General features: G+C 33.4%; 3 protein-coding genes and 2 long non-coding RNA genes across 5 annotated transcripts; 2 read left to right on the forward strand and 3 right to left on the reverse strand.

Moving 5' to 3' along the window:
- Positions 1 to 2,628: 2,628 nt before the first annotated feature.
- On the reverse strand, positions 2,629 to 4,187 carry LOC148176362 (uncharacterized). Its single transcript, XM_088034229.1, has 3 exons — positions 3,292 to 4,187; positions 2,801 to 3,240; positions 2,629 to 2,713 (listed from the first exon to the last, which is right to left on the reverse strand). Exons 1-3 carry the CDS (start codon positions 4,084 to 4,086, stop codon positions 2,644 to 2,646), a joined length of 1,305 nt encoding a protein of 434 aa, XP_087890355.1. The 5' UTR covers positions 4,087 to 4,187; the 3' UTR covers positions 2,629 to 2,643.
- A 588-nt stretch (positions 4,188 to 4,775) lies between these two features.
- Positions 4,776 to 6,613, reverse strand: LOC148176363 (uncharacterized). Its single transcript, XR_015769952.1, has 4 exons — positions 6,240 to 6,613; positions 6,003 to 6,191; positions 5,320 to 5,689; positions 4,776 to 5,270 (listed from the first exon to the last, which is right to left on the reverse strand). It is a non-coding gene; the product is annotated as an uncharacterized LOC148176363 (long non-coding RNA).
- A 1,032-nt stretch (positions 6,614 to 7,645) lies between these two features.
- Positions 7,646 to 8,990, forward strand: LOC148176364 (uncharacterized). The gene is made up of 3 exons (XM_088035063.1): positions 7,646 to 8,274; positions 8,444 to 8,768; positions 8,820 to 8,990. Exons 1-3 carry the CDS (start codon positions 7,646 to 7,648, stop codon positions 8,988 to 8,990), a joined length of 1,125 nt encoding a protein of 374 aa, XP_087891189.1.
- Positions 8,991 to 10,265: 1,275 nt separating this feature from the next.
- On the forward strand, positions 10,266 to 11,568 carry LOC148176365 (zinc finger MYM-type protein 1-like). The gene is made up of 2 exons (XM_088035064.1): positions 10,266 to 11,471; positions 11,542 to 11,568. Exons 1-2 carry the CDS (start codon positions 10,266 to 10,268, stop codon positions 11,566 to 11,568), a joined length of 1,233 nt encoding a protein of 410 aa, XP_087891190.1.
- A 10,193-nt stretch (positions 11,569 to 21,761) lies between these two features.
- LOC148176366 (uncharacterized) lies at positions 21,762 to 23,935 on the reverse strand. The gene is made up of 3 exons (XR_015769982.1): positions 23,719 to 23,935; positions 23,517 to 23,672; positions 21,762 to 23,457 (listed from the first exon to the last, which is right to left on the reverse strand). It is a non-coding gene; the product is annotated as an uncharacterized LOC148176366 (long non-coding RNA).
- Between the last annotated feature and the right edge of the window lie 83 nt (positions 23,936 to 24,018).

A 24,018-nucleotide genomic window follows, 5' to 3' on the forward strand; every position in this document is an offset into this window, starting at 1 on the left:
CGGTTATCATAGGTACACCTTGTGAATCCACGTCTCCAACTTCTCTTGCTAGTTCTGATTCCTCCATTCCTGCTTCTTCCATCGAAGACCATGCGGTTTCTAATATCACCTCAGATAAAATGCTATGGTGTTTAGCATATTGACGATAAGACATTGGAGGTAAATTCAACGCTCCACTAATTTGATTTATCGCAGAATGACCAATTCCTGTGCTCAAAGTAGCTAATACTGCCGCAGAATTGATGTTTATTTTTTCGTCAATGTTATTCTCTTCTGTACAAAGTTTTCGTTTAATATTGCACATTTCACATTGTAAGGTAAATTCACTGAAGAATGCAACTCTTTTCTCTGAAATTATTTTCATATGGCTTATGTTGCAATCAAAAGGTTTATGGTCATTAATGTCTAATATGTTCTTTAAAAAGTATTCTATGTCCACAATTCGCCTTCCAGAAATACTTATATCTTCTTCTTCCACGAAAGGTTCGACAATAAATTCATTTTTGTCAGATCTGTTAAATAGACATTATTTAATTTAGTCAATGAGATTACTGAGTTTCGTTGAATGTACTCATATTTATTTCATTTTTTTATTTACACTTACAGGTTTTCTGCTTCACTTTGCGAGGAAGAAGGTACTGCATTCTCTTTATTTTCTACGAAAAGAGATTCTGAAGAATTCCTCTGCTTCAAATCACGAAGCCTGTTAGGTTATAATTGAATTGATTTAGTTCATTTAATTAATTTAATTGCGAAAGCTTACCGTTTCATCTTGTTTTTAACACTAAGTTGTTTATAGGGAGTTTTGTCCTTTCTATTCATTGTGGTTTATTTTCTCGCACAACAAAAATTAAAACTTTATTTCACTTCTATAACACGCGCACTGATACCAGATCAAATGACGACACTAACACAAGATCAAATGATGATACGAAAGAAATGAACAGTGCGACACCCTCACCCGAAGACTTTGAATTTACTGTTACTTTTACCCTTTCTTTTATGACAGTTTAAAATAAATGTAGTTTCGTTAAAACAAAATTGTGCTCCAAACTTTTTTGTGTCTGCTTTCCAACCCTTTTTCTAAGGATTTCATTTAGGTATTAGTTCCATGTAAGGAACAAAATGGAACAATATTCTTCTCTATTCACGGAAACGTATTTACAACTGCAGTCCTGTTAATACCCTGTTCCGGTTCAATTATTATTATTAGAGAAACTTTTTTTCACTCATAAATCTAGCGGTTGTTCTTTGTCCTGTGTTACAGTTTGATTGCACATTCAGGATCCGACAACACTCATGTAACGACCCCAAATCGGTATTAATTATGAAGCTAAAATGATTGAAATAAAATGAAATCAAAATATGAATTAAAAGATGTGGTAACGAGACATTTAATAATTCTTAAAAATAATTTTAATTTACCACAATTGTCGCAAATTAAAAATATTTTTAAGAATTATTAAATATCTCGTTACATCTTTAATTCACATTTTGATTTCATTTTCATAGTTTTGGCAATAAAAGAAACATAATAGGTTAAGTTTGCCACCGATTTGTCAATTTTTATTTTAAAAAAAACGTCATTTTTGGCGTTTAAATAACATATGGTTAGCACTAGATTAAAACTGGTTACCTCAATTTAAAGCGCCCCGTTTTCTCTACATGTACAAAAAAAAATAATTTGTAGCTTCATAATTAATAGCGATTTTGGCCCGGTACAGTAGTGTTATTACCTTATGACTCAGGGTTGAGTGTTATAGACTATTTCTTTCATCTCTAAATAAAAGAGACCCAAATGCAAAGAGAATAGCAAGCAAAAAGACAAGGATGCTGATGGACACATGTGCCGTTATGCTCCGCCCGACACAAGTCGTGTTGTACCATACCAGAATTTAATTCCGTAAACTTGGGAGATATTGATTTAATTTATTTTCCATTTCTTTCATTTATTTATACAAATTTTGTTTAACTCGATTTATAAAAACCTTTAAAAAAAAAAGTTCTTTCGGGTAGCAGAGCCAAAATTTACAAAAAGCAATAATTTTGTATTTCCATTTTAATAAAAAAATATTTTAAAATAGTTAGATTCATTTTTTTAAACGTTTCTTCTTGTAACTCCAATTAAGTGTATTTTAAGGACACCATATTAAAAATTCAAGACAGAGTACAAAAAAATGTGGCCAAAATATGGAAAAAACGTTTCGCCTACCCCGGAAGAATCCCCTTAAATAAATACAGACGCCACCGCCTCTGTGTGATTCACGATCGTCTCGAAATAATAAATAACCATCGATATTAATTAACGAGTCTGAAATATTATTTGTTAACCAAGTTTCGAATAATGCGATAATCCCAGGTAATGTATTGTTTATTTCTAAAACCAAATCGTTAAACTTTGAACATAGCGAACAGATGTTTGTGTAAAAAACCGAAATATTGTAATTAACAACAGTTAGTTTTTTGATTTATCAACAATTTGTAGGACGTGATTTATATATTTTATAGTTATGTTGTTTTCGCCTCGATTAATGCGCTGAGCAAGTTCTTCACGAAGTTTATAAAGATGTTGTAATTGACGTGGAGTTTTGTCATCTCATTACTTTAAAGATTTGTCTTCGCGAGGACGATATTGTGATTGATTTAGGCGAAGCAGAAGAACAGGGAAATTTTACAGAAACCTTCAGATTTGAGATTCGGAATTAGGAAACTTCTGAAATCAAGAATAAAACCTGTGGTCAAATATATTGTTGAAAATAATTTAGTGTAATTTTTATTACAATAATAAATATTTATTTACATTAAACCATTTTTAAATGCGTATTCAATTATGGGCCGCATTCTATTTTTAAATCCATTTGTATTGTTAATCTCGAAGTCAAAGGATGATTTAATCTCGCCACCTTTTTCGGCAGTCTCAACCATATCAGGCACATCACTTTTTTCCATGAAGGCAGTTTTGACTAACAATTGACACATTCCAAGACCGAACTTCGCATATTTTTTCCATTCTTGGAAAAACGTTTCCAAAGAGTACGTTTTCGAAAAGGTGCTTCCCATTTTAGTTAACGCTTCACTAAACGCACTATAGTACTCTTCAAGAATAGTGTTTAGATCTGCAACATCCTGTGGACCTGTACAAGAAAAGAGAAAATACGACAAATCTAGGACTGGAGAAGTGACGCTGGTTAACTGCCAATCCAGAATTTTTACATCGGAAATAATTTTCTTCTCATTATCCTGAAATTGCACTGTCAAACATCGTTAATTTTCACAAGAATTCGCACTTACGACGTATTTAAACATGAAATTGTTATTCCAACAGTCTCCGTGAGTTAACACGTGCAAATCGTGGGCGTCTGGAACCATCTCGTAAAAAACAAAATCCATTTCGTCTTTGAGGGCAAGCCATTTGGTTAATACCTCTTTCTCGAGATCGTCTTTAAACAAATTGTATAGCTCGGAGGCAATTTTTTTGATAATCGTCACGAAGTCAGTTTCCTTAAAGAAGCCTCTTAGGACATTCACATGCGTGTTGTTCGCTAGCTCTTGGAACTTCTCAGGTTGGCGTTCTCGCAATACCACTGAAATTGCGTGAAATTTAGCATATGTTCTCACTAATAAATTAATATGAGTTCTAGTCAGCGGATTTTTCATGTTGTTCATTTCATAACCAAAACTCTTTAAATTATCCATTATGATAACTTTTCTGGATGCATCAGTGTGCACTCCGTAACACTTTGCTAAATTGTTGAATGGGTTGCCTATACTTAGTTCCCGCTGAAGTTGTTGGAAACAGGAAACAACTTCTTGATAGAAGTAAATTTCACGTTTGAATGGTTCGCGAAAAACTGGGGATAATTTTTTAAAGGCTTCACTAGACTTATCACATTTTAGAACGAGACTGTATTCTTTTTTCACTCCTTGTTTGGTTGTGCCCAACACATCCACGAATATCACATCTCCCCAATAGCCACTGCCTTTTTCTGTATTTCCAGTTAAATTAAACAAAAATGTTGCCAAGTCTTCGTTGTTTAGGGCGGTTTCTAGCCAAGTTCTAACTTGCTTTTCATTCAGATTATTCATTTTTACAGGAAGAAACACCACAACACTAAATGCAACTTCACTTGATGTATATAAACGTGTGAGTGAAAGTGTTGCTTTTTCACATTTATATGAGAAGGAGATAGTGTACTGGCACCGACCGAAGTCCGAACTGGAGATTCGATCATTGCCGAGCGATATTATCAACTTGGTTTAATATTGTGCAATCGATTTTGGCTGCGTGTATTGTTAACTTGATGTAATGTTATGTAATCGAATTATTTTGCTTGCTAGTCTTCTTTTGAGTTAACACATAGTAAAGTTCATTATTATCCGTCAAAAGGTAGGATCGAATTTTTGGACTTGCACTGTTCATTTTGGAAAGATCAAATTTCAATGTGAGATAAAAGAAGGTTTGTAGAGTAATAATCATGGAAAGAAACTGTCAAGTACTTAAGTTTTATCGATTTGATTACTGTTGCTAGCTATCTTATGTTATCACTTTCATTTAAACAGACGATATCGAATGAAATCGATCCATTAAATTTTGATCAGATATTTGTAGATAAGCATCTACAACAAATCGCCATTTAAATACAAAACGTTTTAACAGTACCTACATTTGTTTGTCTCTAACAAAATGCCACCACGTTTCTTCTCTGCTTATTTAGAGAAATTGGGAGTTATTTTAAGTAAAGGGAAGTTGATTAAAAAATCTATGAGATCATACATAACTTTTGGAATTAAATTTATTAGCTTCAACACTTTCAAATTACATATTACTATATCAATCCATTTTCAACATCGTATTGGATAATAGGCCAAATCTTATTTTTATAAGTGTTTGTATTTTTTATGGAAAAATCAAAGGACGCAATAACATCTTCACCTTTTTCTGCACTCTCACCCATGTCAGGCAAATCTTGTGTTTCTGCGAATGCGACTTTGATGGGTAAAAGACACATTACGATTCCGAACTTGGCCCGACTTATCCATTCGTTGTAAAATCTTTCAAAAGAATACGTTTTTGGAAACGTACTGCCCATTTCTGATAAGGAATCACAAAATGCATCGTAATAATCCTTCAAAATCGTTTTTAGATCTGCGACATCCGCTGGATTTATGCATGCAAACAGGAAATAAGACAAATCTAGTATTGGTGACGCAAGTTTGGCTATTTGCCAGTCCAAGATTGCAAGTTCTGAGACATTGGACTTTTCATCATCCTGAAATAAAAAAATAAGTAAATTAGAAAGATTGTTGCATGATTTTTACTTCCTATTTGCAAGACGTCGTCATCCATTCCGACTTCATCTATCATTCTTCATCTAGCATTGAAGGAAGTTTATCTTTGAAACTTAACTATTTGCTCAAAGTTTGTTTCGGCAGGTCGTTTTTTAACAAGTTGTGTAATTCGCAGACGACTTTTTGCAAAATGGTTACAAAACCTGTTTCGCTAAAAAAGTTGCTCATAGGATCTGATTGAAAATTTTGAGTCAAACGTTTAAATTCTTCAGGCTTCTGCTCCTTCAGTGCGATAGAAATTGAATGGAATTTGGCGTACTGTCAAACCACTAAATCAACATGTTTTCTAGTCAACGGGTGTTTGCGATTAAGTTTTGATCGAATGTTTGAAGATAAGCATCTACAACAAAACGTCATTTAAACAATACAAAACGTGCCTGTTGATTAGATGTCTAAAACATTTATCAATAATAATTGTTTAAGTTATTGGTAGAGGTATTGTCAAGGATTCTATTTATTTAACTTTTACTCATAGAAATTATAAAGTTTGAAAAATAGGAAGGAAAATCTAATTTGCATTTGTATCTAAATATTTCAAATTTTTATTTATGATTATATTATTTCAGTGTCAACAGCGTATTTTATAATAGGCAGCATCCAATGTTTAAAACCGTTTGTATTTTTGATGGAAAAATTAAAAGATGCTCCAACACCTTCTTTTGCTGTATTTTCAGCTACATCAGGCATTTCTTGTTTTTCCGCGTATGAAACTTTGATTGGTAAAAGGCACATCATAATTCCGAATTTAGCATGTTTTTTCCACTCTTGGTAAAATTGGTGAAAAAATTCTAGCCGTCTGCCAATCTAAAATTGCAACTTCTGAGACTAAAATTGTCATTGTTCTGAAAACAAATTGTTAGTAAAGTAAAAAAATGTTTTCTAATTTTTACCTGATAGAACATGAAATTATTATTCCAACAAACCCCATGCACAAGAACTTGAAAGACGTCATCATTTATAGATACTTCATCCAACACTAAAGGGACTTTATCTTTAAAATTCATCTATTCGCTTACAGTTTGTTCAGCTAGTTCATCCTTTATCAACTCTTGTACTTCACAAGCAATCTTTTGCAAAAAGATCTGTACGAAAATCTTGAACCAAGCGTTGAAACTCAGGTTGCTGCTCCTTCAGTGCGATTGAAATTGCATGAAATTTTGCGTACTCTTTTACTACTAAACTAATATGTTTTTGTGTCAACGGTTTTTTAAAGTCGTTTAGATCATATCCAAGTTTCTTTAAATTATCCATGACAATGATAAATCGAGATTCACCGTACACACCATAACATCTTGGTTTACTATCATTCTACACTTTTTTCACGTTGAAATTGTTGAAAATATAGGAAAATTTTCTCATACAAAATTCATACAAAGTGGTTGATTTTTCCGTTAGAACACCAAGTTTGTCACATTTTAGTACAAAATCAAAGTTTTTCTTTGCTCCTTGTTTATCGATGCCTGTTAGCTGCACAAAGAACACATCTGAAGCGTAACCACTGCCTTTTTCAGTCTGTCCAGTTATTTGAAATTGACAACTTTGCAAACTTTCTTTGAAGCACGTTTCCACCATCTTATGTCTATAGTAATAATTATTCTACTTTCTACAAATTATAACTTGTTACTGTCAAACCAGACCATGTGTTACAATTGACACCGAATAACTAATACAAACATTATTGATTTTATTTAATGTGTTTGGCCATAGCCCAAACACAAATCAACAAGAAATCAAAGAAAAGACAATACAAAAAATGATCCTTATCTTGCAATATCTCCTTCTTGGTTATTTTCCCCAGTTAAGTGGAATTAATGTGACACTGTTTATTTACTTTTTACTCATTTTTTAGACATTTGGCTCTAGCACACATGGTATGTACACAGCATGCGTGCATACCGCATAGTCTTAAGCTAGATAATGTAAACTTTTGCAGATAGAAATTAGTTTTTATGGTAGGGTCCCATTGTGCCGCAGTTAAGTATGCCAACAATGGAGCAATACCGCAAATATTACCCTGTCATAAATAATATGCTGCTGGTCTTGTCCAGGTCCGTATTGTGTCGTGAAGCGTAATATCAACGCAAATATTGTCGTCACAATAATCGGTTTCTAATACTTCCCCTGATTGCCTAAACATTTTTGTTTCGCCAATTATTAACTAATTAAAGTATCATTACTATGCTAGGAAAACACATAAATAGTTTTGTCAGAAAAGAATTTACCTTAGATTGATTTCGTCACTGAACTCAAAAAGTGTTGTGTTGTCCTGTATTTAATCGTGCCGTGGCCATTTAAAATGTTCCGTCCGTGGGAAGTTGCTGAAGAACAAAGTTTAGAAGTTGAAGAAGTTTTAGAAAATGCGGATCAAGAAGACATTGAAGAACGGTTTCGATATGTTCACCTTTCGGGAGACGCCAAACTCATCGTCAAGAGGGTTTATCAAAATTTGTTGAAGAAAGAATGTGTGGCGGCAATCAAAGTAACGAGTGAATTAACTGAAATTCCTTATACAACGGTCAGAAGAATTATTAATAGTAAAGATTTAGAACGAAAAAGAGTTCACAGACAACAATTTTCAAAGATTTCCAATGAACTCGAAACAGAAATTAAGGAAGTTATATATAATATGTATAAAAGTAATGTGGTGCCAACTACAGCCTCCCTCAAGAAAAAATTGCAAGAGTTGGGTTTTGAAATAAATTATTGTGACGAGACTTTTCGATCGTATTTGCGACACATCGGATTTGAATATAAAACCCTCGACAGGAAAATGGCCATAATGGAGACACCACGCCTTAGAAACTGGAGATGGGAATATATTAATCAAATTAGAAGATACCGAGAAGAAGGAAAAAACATCATCTACCTAGATGAAACTTGGTATGACACTCATGATGTCGTCAAAAAAGGATGGGACCAAGAATTGTACGCTACAAAATACAACACATAAAGGTAAAAGAATTATAATCCTTCATTGTGGTGGTGAAAATGGTTGGGTAGAAAATGGACTACTTTTATCGGCGAAACTTATAAAGGACAGCTCAGCTGATTACCATTCGGACATGAATTCAGAGCTTTTTGAATCTTGGTTTAGGAATCAGCTACTACCATCAATTCTGCCAAATACGGTGATAGTCATGGACAACGCGAGCTATCATTCCCGATTAGTTACCAAAAAACCATCGATGGCAACGCGTAAGGAAAACATTATATTATTTATGAATAATAATGGAATTCCTATCCCCGAAGGAAAGTTAACAAAAATTGTGTTGCTGGATGCAATTAAGAATGTGGAAGTGCCAAAGGAATATGTGCTGGACAAACTAGCAACTGCCAGCGGCCATGTGGTTCTCCGTCTTCCTCCGTACCATTGCGTTCTGAATCCAATAGAAATGGTTTGGAGTTCATTGAAAAGGGGAGTTCGGAGGAAAAATACATCGCCTACCTTAAGTTCTTCTTCTGTGGTTTAGCTAATTAGGCAAGAAGTTGCCACAATTGATATAGAATTATGGCGAAATTGTGTCAGGCATGTCATCGACGTGGAAAATTCGTATGTTTCACCCAATGTACAACAATTTATTATTCATGTTGGGGAAAGTGACGAAGATGAATTATTGGAGAGTGATGACGATGATGAATAAATTTTTTTGCAATCTGTAAAACATAGTTTAATTTTAAAGTATTTTGAAATTAGCATTATGGGTTATTCTGCGGCAGAATTTATTTTAACAAATTTTTGCCTTCTCACTTTTATCTGTCGAATGATGGCAGAAACTCTTACTATTACAACGTCGCTTGCAGGTAGTACTTATAGCGGGTAAACAATCCCGGCCCTGTGCAATGGCAGAAGAATATGATTTATTGTGGGTACGGTCAGCTCTCGGAGGGTTGTGGTAATGACCAGATAATTTTTATTTCCCTGCCATAAAAACCAATTTCAATCTGCAAAAGTAGGTATATCTAAACTTTATTTCTGAACAATGTTTAAAATTTCAAAAAGATGGCGTTGTAATGGGCTTTGTTACAAGTGACACCTGTTACAATTGATACCGGTTTCCCCTACACATTCAAATACATCTTTTTGGTGTTGCTGCTATCTCATTTTATCTATCTCGCGTATTAACACTTTGGTTTTGAAAGATCAAATTAAATTAAATTATCTGTGTTATAGGTGTAGGTTATAGGTGTAGGTTATAGTGATGTAGGCGCTGATGATTTAAAAAAATATATTCTGGACTGACACGTATCTATGTGAAAAAGATAAAATAAGAAATCTATAAAAATTACAAACTTGTCAGTTTTCATAGTTATTGTGCAACACCATTCGCGAATCACACATTGAATTTGTATCTTCTCAAAATGCACGGTGCGAGTGAAAATAAAGTCAGATCATGGCTGGAAACAAGTTTCAAAGATAACTTGAAAAGTTTTGAATTCAAAATCGTCGGGCAAACTGAAAAAGGCAGCGGTTACGTCGGAGATTTGTTTTTTGTGAATGTTACAGGCAGTGGCGGAGCTAGGGGTGGGCCAGGGTGGGCTAGGCCCACCTTGAAATTTTGGTGCCCACCTGTGGGCCCACCTAATAAAACTGAACATATCAATTTAGAAAAAAATACTAAAGAGTACTTGAAAAAAATATTTGATTTTCGCATTGCCTCAAGGAGTTTGATGAATATTACGTACGTATTATTATCAGCACGATATCCGGTAACGTCTGCTCGAATTAATAGGCGATACATTTTGGAAACACAGCGTAACTAAATACTACCGACTGAATTTCTTCAAGGAATTGGTATTAAAATACGAATTTGTTATGACTAAAAGAAAAAAAATATGTCCAGAATACCTTCTTCTCACTTAGCTCTTCGCAGGCCGTGCTCGTGTAATCATTCTAATCGAACAAAACTTTACTGATAATGAGTGCTAAACGCAAAATACAGGACTACTTTAGTCAATTGACACCCAAAAGACAAAAGGATGAAAATGAACCATCTACATCATCGAGTTTCCTCGAAGAAAACGAAACTGATGAGAGTGAGAGAAGCTTCGAAACTTCGGAAGACGATGCAGGGGATTACTCTGACTTCCAGAAATGGATGACTGAAAAGAACACCGAAGCACCTTTATTAAAAGTTGTCAAGACACCTGCTGCTCCGACAGATATTTCGCAAAGTCCAGCGGATGGTCCCAAACAACCTGAATTGAAATTGTTTCCGAGAACAAAATTTGGCAAAAAATTTAGACAATTTAGTAGTGCGTGGTTCAAACTGTTTCCAATATGGTTGGAATATAGTGTAATAAGTGATAGTGCTTTTTGTTTCGTCTGCAGACATTTTTCTATTGGGAACCAAAGTGACTCATTTGTGGTAAGAGGATATAAACACGCTGACAGCATTGAACACAAAAATTGTTTAACTCGGTGGATTAACTATTCAAAAACTAAAGTACATCCGGAACTGTCAGTTGTGTCGCAGGTCAACGAAGCCCATTTAGCTTTGATAAAAGAAAATCGAACTTATATTGAAATAATAATAGATATACTAATTTATACAGCAACTCAGAATATTGCACAAAAAGGACACAATGAGAATGAAGATAGCAGTAATCGCGAGAATTTTTTAGAATTGTTGAATATGTTTGCTAAACACCATCCTGTTCTTAAGAAGAAATTGCTTGAAGAAGTTCAGAAGAATGCAAAATATACAAGTCCTCAAATACAAAATGAAATTTTGTTTATTTGCTCACGAATGATTTTAAACCAAATAAGTTCGGAAATTAATCAGTCGCACTGTTTTGCCATCATGTGTAATGAGACAAAGGATATTGGAAAAACGGAACAATTATCAGTGGTTTTGCGTTACTATTTTGGAGGAACAATTTACAAACGGTTTATAGGATTTTCTGCTGCTCATAAACTTGATGCTCAATCCTTATTTTCGTATGTAAAAAGTGTTCTGGCCAAATGTGATGTTGATATCAGTAAGTGCATTGCACAGACATATGACGGAGCAAATGTGATGAGTGGGAAGTCAAATGGGGTCCAGAAACTTTTCCGAGATCAAGTACCAAAAGCAATCTACGTACATTGCTACAATCACCGGCTGAATTTAATTACTGTTGACGTATGTAAAAGCTTGGATTCTGGAAAAATGTTTTTTGATTTAATAGAGTCTTTGTACATATTCTTGTTAGGCTCTGCAATCCATAGTAATTTTATAGACACCCAAAAGAAAATAAATCCCAACAAAACACCTATTGAACTAAAACAAATTTGTTACACCAGATGGACGGCGCCGGTTTATGCGTGTTCAGCTCTGAAAAGCCTACTCCCAGAAATACTTGCATTTTTTCAAGTCTTGATTTCACAAAATAGCAACCGAGCAACGGAGGCAATCGGTTTCCTGCACCAAATTGATTTTACATTCGTTTTTAATCTGTGTATGTACCATAAGATTTTGAGAATAATTAAAGCAACAAGTGATTTTTTTCAAAAAATTACATCAAATTTAATCGAGGCGAACATGTTAATAGATTCCATGGAAGCAACATTTTTAAAAATGCAAAACAATGACGATGAATTTTTTGATGTATACAGGGTGTTAGGTAACGTTACGGCCATAGAAAAAGGGGTGATGGAGGCAGCCGTGAAAAGTAATGTTTCGAAGTTTTTTTCGGGTTTTCTTGAACCGTTTAAGAGCTGGAAGGCTTTGAATGTGACCAATCAGGGAACAATTTGCATAAGGTTACAAAAATTTGAATCAGAGTTACTGAAGGAAATTTTTTGTTTGATGTCAAACTGACAGTTCCTATTTTTTATCAGTGGCGTACTTGTTCCATTTTTGTGGACATCACAAATCAAGTTCGTCAAAACGAAAATGTGTTGGGTACAATAAAGGAAACATTGTTGTGTCATTTACAATTATGTGTTCAACAAGATGGTGGCTATTTTGAACATCTAGCGTAGTGTTGCTTTATTGTCTGTTTTTAATAAAATTGCGTTATTGTTTTGCCCTTTTATTGATGCCACTGATTTAAAACTTCAAATGTGACGGGAAAGTGACAAATTATTCGTTTGGTTCGAAAGCTACTTGGATTTCTGTAAAATTGAAAAATTATTTGAAGCCATTCTATTGCCTTGTAGCTTTCTAACCAAAACGAAAAAAATAAAATTAATTGCAGATTCCGAGACAGTTTGCTGCCCATAATTACCCATTAGTCTATGGCCCGTAACGTTACCTAACACCTTGTATAATTAACCAAAATTCAGTGTTCAATGAGTGAGCAATTTTTATCGGTTCAACGATCGCGATTGGCTACCCTATCTTCGTCTTTCTTCGTTAAACATTTTTTGTTTTGACATTTTGGTTTTGTATGGGTTTCTGCAGGTGTTCTGTTTAAATGTTTTAGAAATTTCATAAATTATGAGCCAGTTTACATTGAGATTCACTTAATCGCGTATTTAATTTGATAATTGCCCACATTTGATTAGCAAAAAAACAATCACGTCGTTTTAATACCAAAATTAATAATTTTCAAATTTTAAAAATTTAAAAAATTAAAAAAATGTTTTTTCTTTATTTTGTAAATTTGCAACCCTCTGACGGGTGGTGGGTGCAAAGTTGATATGGGAGATTTATCAGTGAATTTTTCTCTATTTTTTGGGACTAATGCCATTGAGGTACATTTCCAATTTTCTACATTTACAGAGGGTGAATAAAAATGGGGCGAGATTACAACCCTCTGACGGTTGGTGGAAGCAAACTTGATATGGAAAATTTATCAGTGATTTTTTTTTATTTTTTTGGGACTAATGCCACTAAAGTATATTTTCGATTTTTCACATTTACAGAAAGTGAATTACAATGGGGCGAGATTACAACTCTGTGACGGCTGGTAAGGGCAAACTTGATATGGGAGATTTATCTCTATTTTTTGACACTACTGCCACCGGGGTAGATGCTAGATTTTTACGATAACAGTGATAAAAAAGAGCGCAACCTTTTGATCATCCCCTTTCTGTACATTTTACACCAAAGTATTGATTGTCACTATGGGAGGTTATTATTCCAAAGTCAAATTGCCATAAAATTGTAAAAAGAGTACGCGAAAACATGAAAATTCCCCTTAAAATTTCAGTGTTCGTCTGGTCTACTGTAAAAGCAGTCGAGTACACGTTGTGTTGCCTTTGTTGTGGCGCAAACACAAAGCCAATCCCAAGCTAACTTTAACTACATGAAAAACATCACATAACACGACATTCGGTAATATTTTCCACATATTGCACAAAGAGCCTTTAATTACAAATCAATTCCTTGCATTTCCTAGAAAATTTTCATCATTCTTACGGCAAGTTTGTGCCACAATGGTCTCGTTCAGTCTATTGATTTTAACTATTTGTAGCACATTTCAACACCATTTCTGTTGTAACGACATCATCGTCGACTTTACAGTAAATTCCTTGTACGAGAAAAACACATTGGTAGTTTGGAGATCAAAAATAGTCAATATTGCTCCAAATTTTTCAGTCTTTGCCATCCAAGACCAAAACATACCCAAACTGTGTTGCAACATTTTCAGGACCACTGAGATTTCCAGTATTTATATTGAAAATTGTCAAGTAAAGGAGCTGGAAAGTGAATGCTTGTCGGAAAAATTTAAACATATCGAAAAAGATTTGGTAATACAATTCAATGACATTGGGACAATTAGAAGAGGTACTTTTTGTGACCTTCAACTGACTACGATTGACTTAAAAGAGAACAATATGAAAGTTCTAGAAAATGAAGCTTTTGTTAACTTGACCAAGCTGACTTCTCTTGAGCTAAGCAAGAACGAACTGGTAATGTTAAATCCGAGAGCTTTTGTCAATTTACCGGTTTTTACGGTTTTTAAAGTAATGTCGAACCATCTAAAGTTTCTCCAACAGGGAGTATTCGCCTTCCTCCAAAACGAAATCAGTATCTTAACCTGCATTTGTAACGAAATATCAACAATTGATAGTGGTGCCTTTGATGGTGTTTCTATCAACAGATCAATTAATTTACCAGATTTAACTGGTAACCAAATAGGAATGTTACCACGTGGAGTTTTTGATAATCATAATTTTGGGGTAATTAGTCTGATTAATAATCCGTTAATGTATACTTCTCATGGTTTTTGCTCCGAGAATTGCAGTATTTATTTGCTTCAAATTGAGTGTGATGGTTTGGAATCCGATTTTATTTTCCAGTGGGCGGTTTCAAAGACAAGGTTGATGACTGGAGAGTGTCCTCAGTTTAATACGATTGGTCAGTTTGCGTTGGCTCCAAAAGCTTGCAAAGTTGGATCTAATCCAAAAAGTTCTTTTTTTGTTGTCTTAGTTGTTTTTCTATTTGTTTTTAGTTACTAAAACAATATTTTAAGAAGTAAAGTTTATTTTTGCGCCATTTCAGAATATTAACATTCTATGACAATTTTTGTTGTTTGCCGTAGAAAAAGTATATTTTTTAAACTTGTTGAGAATGCACACCATTAGAATATGGATCATTCCAAACTTGTTCCCAAATAAACTATTTTGCTTCATCAAATCCTTCTGAATCATTGAATTTCGTCTAATTTCTCAGTTCTGTTGATTTTTGAGATTTAGTTTTAAAATTTTTTTGATCTGTTTCTCAAATATATATTTTACGCTCATTTATGACGATTTTTCAGAAACCTACTAGGAGAATTATTAGTAGTAAAGTAGTGCTGGTTTCACTCCACAAATCCAGGAGTGAAACCAGCAGTGGTGACTGAAAAAGTCGTTAGTTTTAGTTTATTATCTATTGTCTTTAACATGCGAACGGAAAGATAAAAGAGTAAAAGAATGGTGGTTTAACCAGGCGACAAAGGAACATCTGATCAAGAAGTGCAAAAGTTTCAAAGGACTTGGACCCTCGGTTGTTCATGTTACAGAGCTGCCAGTCCCTTTGAGTGTCGTCTTTCGTGCAATATTTTGGTAGGATCATCGGGAGCAGACAAACAAAAGGTCAAAGCCAGCAATACAGGGGAAAGCGAGAAAAACACGTATGACACAACGATGAATAAAATTTTCGAAGCGTTGCACAAAATAAGAAAAACTCCACCTTAATTATTAATCAATTCTTTGCATTTTCAGGAAACTTTTTATCATTTTTGCGGCCAGTTCAAGCCACAATGGCCTCCCTCAGTCTACTGGTATTAACCATATTCTGCATTTTTCAACAAAATTTCCGTTGTGACATCTTCGTCGATTTTACAGTAATTTCCATCAACGGTGCAGAGTTGACACTTTTGCACTTTCGAATAGTCAATGATGATCCAAGCTTCAGACACTTCGTCATTCGAGACCAAAGAATACCAAAACTTTGCTGTAATATTTTCAATACCACTGAGATGTCGAGCATTGACATTGAAAACTGTCATGCTTGTCTGAAAAATTTAAGCATATTTTCGATATATGATTGACCTACACGAAAATAATATAAAAGCATTGGAAAAAGTAGCTTTTGCTAACTTGACCAAGTTGAGTCTTCTTGATCTCGCCAACAATGAGCCTTCAAGCCAACAAAAGTGTTTTATTAACTTTCGGTTGTCACAAAATATCAGCAGTTGATAGTCGTGCCATTGATGGACTTCCAATCAACAGCTAAATTTTTGGATTTGACTAGTAATTACATCGAAATGTTGCCACGTGGAGTTTTTAATAATCATTATTTTGAATCAATTAGTCTAGTTGATAATCCGTTAATTTATATTTCGTACGATTTCTGTTCCAAGAATTACAAGATCCAGTTTTTTCAAATTGAGTGTGATAGTATGGAATCTAATTTTATTTTCCAATGGGCGGAATCAAAGACAATATTGAATTTGTTCTCAGTTTAAAGCTACTGATCGCACTGCGTTTAAACCAGAACCTTGCAGAGTTGGATCAAATTTAAGGAGTGTACTTTATGTGATTTTAGGTGTTGTCTGTCTAATTGTTTTTAGTACCTAAAACTATATTTTAAGCAATAAAGTTTGTTTTTGCACTACTACAGATTATTGAGATTCTGTAACGGATTTTTTTATTGTTTGTCGTAGAAAAAGTATAGTTTGATAACTTGTTTAGAATAGCAATTCTACACTCGTGGGGCAAATCATCTACTCCTACAGAGTATATGGACTAATTAGTTACAAAATGTACTATTTTTTTTTCCAATAAGTTTTCAGTGTTAGTCATTTCAGACATTTCCGTGTAAGTTTTCTGGTTTGCGTATTTTTGAGATCTGTTTTTTTTAATTCTTTCAATATTTTGAATTTATGTTTCTCAAATTTTATTCGTTCATTCATTTATTCATGGTGAAATCAGAGTAGTAGAGATATTCGTTATTATTTATACAGGTGTCCCAGAACTCGTGCCCCAGAGAGAAAGGACTTATAGAGGCAACAATTCTAATCGAAAATTTTGAAACCATAATCTTTTAACTCAAAAAATAACCGAGATAAGACAAAAAAACTGTAGCCAATCCTGAAGCTAAACAGAATTTGAAAATTGGTAACTATGGACACATTATATCATCCATTGGTCAGATGAACATTATACTCTCGTTGCCTAGGAAATTTGGATAGCCTTTTACTCTACTTCTAGAATACGGTTTCGGGATTGGTTGTTAATTTTTTTCCTTTCTCGAATACTATTAAACTTAATCAATTTTTGTTTTGAAATTTACCATCTGTATTGCGGCCGGCACTCTTCCTTGCTCTCTGGGGCGCGAGTTCTGGGACACCCTGCGCGAGTTCTGGAACACCCTGTAGATGTCGTAGATGTCGAGATCTAACTACAACCTGAAATTTTGAGCATGAATTTGGATTCAGCGTCAAATTCTGCGTAAAATGATCCCCAATAACGTAAATTTATTTTACAAATTAACTAGACATTGACAGAAATAGATTTTCAAGAAGTCTTTTTGGGATGATTTTCAAAGGGCTTTTTCAAGGCAAAAACGACCTTTAATGCCTTTGAGTTTCATATCAATCGGAGGATCAGCTTGACGTTTATCGTCTGAGTAAACTTCTGATCGGTAAAACAAGTAGTGTACAAAAAGTGGTCAAAAAAAACTATTCAAATTCTTTCATCGTTTGAGTAAAAAAAATTTTTTTTACAAGAAAATGCACTACCAAATTTTGATTGTCTAAGAGCAGATCCTAACAACTATCAACAAAAGCTCAAGAAAAACGATATTAAAGAACGCTTCTGTTGCAGTTTCGCAGATATTGAGCATTGAAAATTAATTAGCTATAACTCAGTTATGTGTTGTAGTACGTAAATTTTGAGCACAAATTTAGAATTCGAGTGAAATTTTGCGTAAAATAAGTACCTTATAACTCGTATTAAAAAAAAAAACGAGAAATCGACCGTAGGATGTAGATTTACATAGTTTTAGTCGAAAAATTAATTAAGATATAGTAGCCTTAATATAATTTTTATTTTGCCTTTTAAGGTGGAAATACTCTTACAACTTTTCCACACTGTTGCTCAAAAGTGTGGCTACCGTTGCCCTATGGCCAACGGAAAAGTGTGCTTTTCACGATTGTCCTGGAAATTGGAAATGTCGTTTCAACTTGATTTTTAACCTTAGTTGGAGTTGTAAGGAACCATTTTTGTACGTGGATCTGACTCAAAGTACTAAGAAAAAAGCAAAAATCAGATTAAAAGAAAAATAGTAGGAAAAATTCAAAAAGAAAGGGGTATTAAATCAAAAAAAAAGAACAGAACAAACACCGACGAAAAAATAAAAACGACTTGAATGCAAAACCAAAAAAAAAATTAAATAAAGATCTGAAAGGACAACCAAAAGTAAACCTACATATAAAACTGGCAGAAAAACTGACAACACGATCTAAAAAAAACAAAAAGAAGATGTTAAAGAAGAACCGACAGAACTAAAAAGAAAATCAGTGAAAAATCCGAAAGGAGAACCAAAGGTAAAACCAAATACAAGACTGACAGAAGAACCGATTGAACCACCAAAAAATAAATCAAAAAAAAGCCTGAAAAAATAACTGAACCTAGAACCTAATACAAAACCGGCTTTCGTAAAACTGAAAGAAAATTTAAATGAAGACGTGGAGAAGAACCTGCGAGTAGAATTGAATAAAAAACCGCCAGAAGAACCCACAGTTTTAGAAGAACCACCAGAACAATAAAAAAAAGAAGACCTGAAAGAACAACCGGCAGAACCAAAAAAAAAATATTGAAAAACCGAACGTCGAACCAAATGTAAAACCGACAGACGAACAGATAGAACAAACAAAAAGAAAACTAATAGTACACTTGAAGGACAATAGACCTAACCAAAAAAATATATCATTGAAGATTGGCCGAACGTAGAACTAAATAAAAAATTGGCAGAACTCAAAATAAAACTGAAAGAAAAATCAACAGAACAACACAAAGAAAGAACAAAGGATTCGAAAAAAACTGAACGTAATTTCGAAACAAGAAATTAGATCCGAACGGAAAAAGTAAAAGCGAAACTAAGAGTACAAAAAAATGAAAAAACTCGAAAAGAACAAAACTATTATAAATATATAAATTTTAAAATAAACCACAAAAGAAATTGAAGAAACAGAAAAAAGATCTAGAAACATAATTGAAAGAAACAAGCATGAAAGTAAATAAAAATTTAAAAATCTGACAAAATTACTTTTTTGCTGGTGATTATACAATTATAACAGCAAAATTATTTAACTTACGAAATTTCCATTCGTAAATTTTCTTTAAAAAAATATCAAAATGTTTTATGTTGTCACTAAGACCCACCCAAAAGTTTAGGACTTTTTGACTTTTTAAAATTACTGCTTCAGTAGAAAAAATAAAAAAAAACATTTGGTGCACTTGTGCTTCTAGCTGTTCACTTTCTTAGTTGTTTTTATAGAACGGATATTTTAACATACTTTTTTTTAATTCTTGGGATTTTTAAAATATGTTTAGAAAGTGTTTTCTCAGATTTTTTATTTTAGTTCTTAGGTTTTTTTTTTCAATTTCTGAGGATACGATGGTTTTAAAAATCTAGAGAAAGTTTGGAAGAATTCAAATAAAAATTACTCCAAGGACTAAAAAGACGGCCAACAATAAGCCAAAGACACGGAAAAGCGAGAAAAACATCATATAACACGACATTCGGTAATATTCTTCATGCGTTGCTCAAAAGGATCTTTAATTATAAATCAATTCCTTGCATTTCCAGGGAAATTTTCATCATTCTTACGGCGATATTAACCATCTGTAGCACATTTCAACACAATTTCTGTTGTAACGACATCCTTGTCGATTTTAGAGTTGATTGATTTTGGTGGTTAGTCAAAAAACGTTAGCATTTTGGGGATCAAAAACCGTGATTATTGCTCCAAACTTCACAGACTTTGCCATTCGTGACCAAAACATAACAAAACTGTGTTGCAACATTTTCAGAACTACTGAGATTCGCAATCTTTATATTGAAAATTGTCAAGGCAAATTGAATGCTTGTCGGAAAAATTTAACCATAACAAAAATACATTGGTAATACGATTAAATGACATTGGGGCGGTTGAAAGAAACACTTTTTGTGCCCTCAATCTGACAAAGATTAACTTAGAAGAGAACAAAATAAAAGTCCTAGATAAAGAAGCTTTAGTTAACTTGACCAAGCTGACTGAACTTCAGCTTTGTAGGAACGAGTTTGAGATGTTAAATCCGGAAACTACTGTAAATTTACCAGTTCTGCAGTTTTTCAATGCGATGTCGAATCGGATAAAAATCCTTCGCCTTCCTCCAAAGCGACAAAAGTTCTTTAACGTTTTTTGGACTTCCTATCGTCAGATCAGTTCAATTATTAGATTTGACTAGCAATCAAAACGATAAAAACATTTTTTACTACTTACTTGTAACTGATGAAATATCCACCTAAAAGAACAAACCTCAGATTGTTGCTCAGCAATCAAGATTATACTTTTTAATCCAGTGACGAACTGGAATTTTTGACCAAATATTCGATCAATTTTATCTCTAAAACAAAAAGACTTTTACCTACAACACTCTGTATACTATTTTGCATCTTCAAGTTATCCAGTACCATTTAATTTCGTCAATTTTTTCAGCTTAGCAGATTTTTAAATTTCGTTTTAAAGTTCGGGAGAATTCAAAAAAATAATTAAAAACCGATGTTGAATTCAAAGTACCTAAAACCAACAGAACAAACAAACGAAAAACCAACAAAACACCCGAAAGAAAATCAACGGAACCAAAATAAAATCCCATTGAAGGTCCGAAGAGAAACCAAACGTAAAACGAATTAAAAATCGACAAAAGAACTCAAAACTGAACTGAAAGAAAGACCAACAGAACAGTCTAAAGAAAGAATTGAGAATTCAAATCCGGAACTGAATCTAAAGGCGGAAATAGATTTGCGTATCTTATTCGTTTTAATATGCAAGGTTATCTTCAAAAGTACACAAGGTGATACTTTAATAAAAGTAGATTATAAATAATGCAAAAGTTTGTTACAATTTGTCAGGCTTGACAAGTGCACTACATCATTTTGTCACCAAAATTGTATAATAAAAATTGATGATGAAATGTGACAACATTATTATATCAATTGTACAGGGTCCGGCAACACGTGTCCACCCCCAAAATCGTTTTTAATTTTAAAGACAAAATTTTGAAAATTTCCATACGCCCACAGTTGACGAAGCTCTAAGAAGCTGACAAAAAAAATTGTTTTTTATCACGGTTTTTTGGCGTCGCGACGCCCAAGAAGTATAATTTTTAGCGATCTTTGAGTTTTTGCGGAAATATTCGCGAATTCAAATTTTTTTCCACATAACTGTAACACAAATATTTGAGTTTTTGTTTTAAATCAAATACAAATTGTGTTTAAAATTTGCGAAAAAAACGCTGCTTTATCAAGATAGTTTTCAAAATTATAACGGCGCAGTGGCAAACTACGTTTACACCAAAATTTCACAAGTCACTTCATTCACTCTTATAAAGGTTAATTTTGATTAACACGGGCATGTTGCACTATATGGACACCAGAAATCGTTAATTAACATCGACAAAGCGACAATTTCATCAAGTAAGACTTTTGTTACAATCTAAAGCGAGCCAAAGAATAGATGTCATTTGTGACACAAGATGCTGACAGATGGGTGTAAACGTAGTTCCCAACTTTGACGTAATGAAATTGGAAACTAACTAACATTTTTTTCTCAAATTTTGAAGACAATTTGCATTGTATCTAAAATAACAACTGAGATATTGTAAACATATTTATATTGAAAAAAAATTAATAGGGGTTGATATCACAAACCTTCAGAATTACCTAAAAATTACATTTTTAAGGCGTCGCGACGCCAAAACTATCAGTGATAAAAAACAAATTTTTGCGTCAGCTTCTAGAGCTTTGATAACTGTGAAAATGAAACTTTGAAAATTTTATCTTTCAAATTAAAGATGATTTTGGGGGTGGACACAAGGGTTGCCGGACCCAGCATAGTGAATATATTATACGCTTTTTTTCATTACACAATACATGATCGCCCTTGAAGTCGTCTTTAATTTTAAAGATATCTACGTCTGCAACAAACTGTCAACGTTTTGTGTCACAAATATCATTTTACTTGGTAAAATTGTCGCTTCTTATATGTTGATGTTTTTAGTGTTCAAAAATAGAAACACGTCTGCATTTATCAAAATTGATCATCATACAAATGAATGAAGTGTGCCTTGTAAAAATTTAGTGAAAATGTAGTTTGCAACTGTCCCGTTTTGATTAAACTTGAAAAAACTTGAAAAAACTAAGATTTTTTATCACAGCTTATGTTAATCCGAATAAAGCCTGATAAAAACTCTATACTAGACTATGCTAGACTGTCTTTTGCAATTTCTCACAGACTCTTTAATTTGGAAGAGTAGCGACAACTTAGGCAAAATCAAAAATGCTTGTATACACAGGAGAGAAAATCGCTTTCGTGAGTTTAAGAGAGTCAACTTGCAGCGGTAGTTACATTAGGAACAGCACTGTCCGACAAAAACTCACGCTTTTAGAATTAGCGAATGTTTCCACAAATACTCAAAAATCGCTAAAAATTACCCTTCTTTGGCGTCGCATCAGATTCTGGAGCTTGATCGACCAATCAACGAAGAATATAAATTTGCAAATTAAATTTGTTTCTTTTGAATTAAAGACAATTTTGAGGCGACCTTATTATAACGTGTTTATAAATGTTTTTAGCATCAAGGGTGGCTGTGAAATGTTAAAGAAATGTGCCGGTCATTACAAATGTGGGTTTCGATTTGTCAACTGACATTTGCAGTTAACCTCAAACATGAAACAAAGTAAATTTTGAGAAACAAACTGTTGTAGTTGTAGTTTAAAACCTGAGTATCGAAAACTTGGGCACAAAACCGTAACTAAAACGTCATTGAAGTAAGTAACCTTATAAATAATTTTCAAGATAGTTATATTCACTATGAAAACAAAGCGGCAAAATAGTGTACGACACCAATTCCAAAGACACGCTTGATGCTAGAAACATTTATAAACACCTTAAACATATAATAATATATTCTGCAACGCGCATGTTATGAAGGCTATTACATAAGAATGAAAAAATTAGAATACGAGAGAAGCCACCATAGTAATTCATCTGAGTGTAATAATGTAATTGCCCATCACATGCGAGTAATAGACACTATTTTATCTACAATTAAATAATAACTTTTATTTCTAGCTTCAAAACGTAGTTTAGAAACAACGTTAGCAAAGCCAGTCATAGCAGAGGTGTTCTCACATTTGAGTGAAATCCTCGACGTCCTGATTCAAATCTTAGCAAAGCCAGGACTTTTCTAGATAGTAATAATACTAATAATCATCAGTAATGATTGATGTAATGTTACTTAACATAAAATAGTACAAGGTATCGTTAATTGCTAAAATTTGTAGAAAGAGTCATATTTAATGGTCGTCGATATAGTTCATCAGAAGAAACAACTAACTTTTACAGCAAGATTCTTACTTAATTCTTTTAGTTTTTTATCAGACTATTTAAGATTGAAATTGCTGAGAAAAACACTCGTACAAGCTAAAACTAAAGAACCCAATAAATACAAAACAATTTAATTTATAATACATAAAACTTACGTTTATTGCCATGTTATAGTTCAAAGTCATATTCTCAGAACATTTAATTTTAAATATAGGGGCTGCATTCATTAAACAAATCAAGTACAACTTTTTATTTGTTTCATTCCAATTGTACCACTTAACTGCTTGTAGTGCTTCTAAAATGTTGACAGACTTTGAAAAAATAAAGTAAAAAAAAACAGGTTCTTTGTAACCGTACAATGTCCTCGATTCTTTGGCCGCCAGCTGCAAGTCCCCCTAGAGTTGAGAAAGCTCCGAAGCCCAAACTTATTATGCGAAAGTATTGCGAAGATAATGAACCTTCAGACTAAAAATATTTGATTAAAAAAACTTGAAATGTTTTTATTCCTAATTAATTTTTCAAAAAAAATTTATTACTTATTATAGGTTTCCGTTACTTAATAGTAATTATATTAGGTGGCTCTCGGAATTGTGTGGATTCTCGCTCTTTTCGTAGACCTCGCATTTCCGTGGCGTTGGACTTTAATTTGAGATTGCT

Source organism: Gnatocerus cornutus, chromosome 4 (genome assembly GCF_029298725.1).
Source record: "Gnatocerus cornutus isolate USDA-ARS CGAHR chromosome 4, icGnaCorn1.1, whole genome shotgun sequence".
In the NCBI taxonomy this organism is placed as follows: domain Eukaryota; kingdom Metazoa; phylum Arthropoda; class Insecta; order Coleoptera; family Tenebrionidae; genus Gnatocerus; species Gnatocerus cornutus.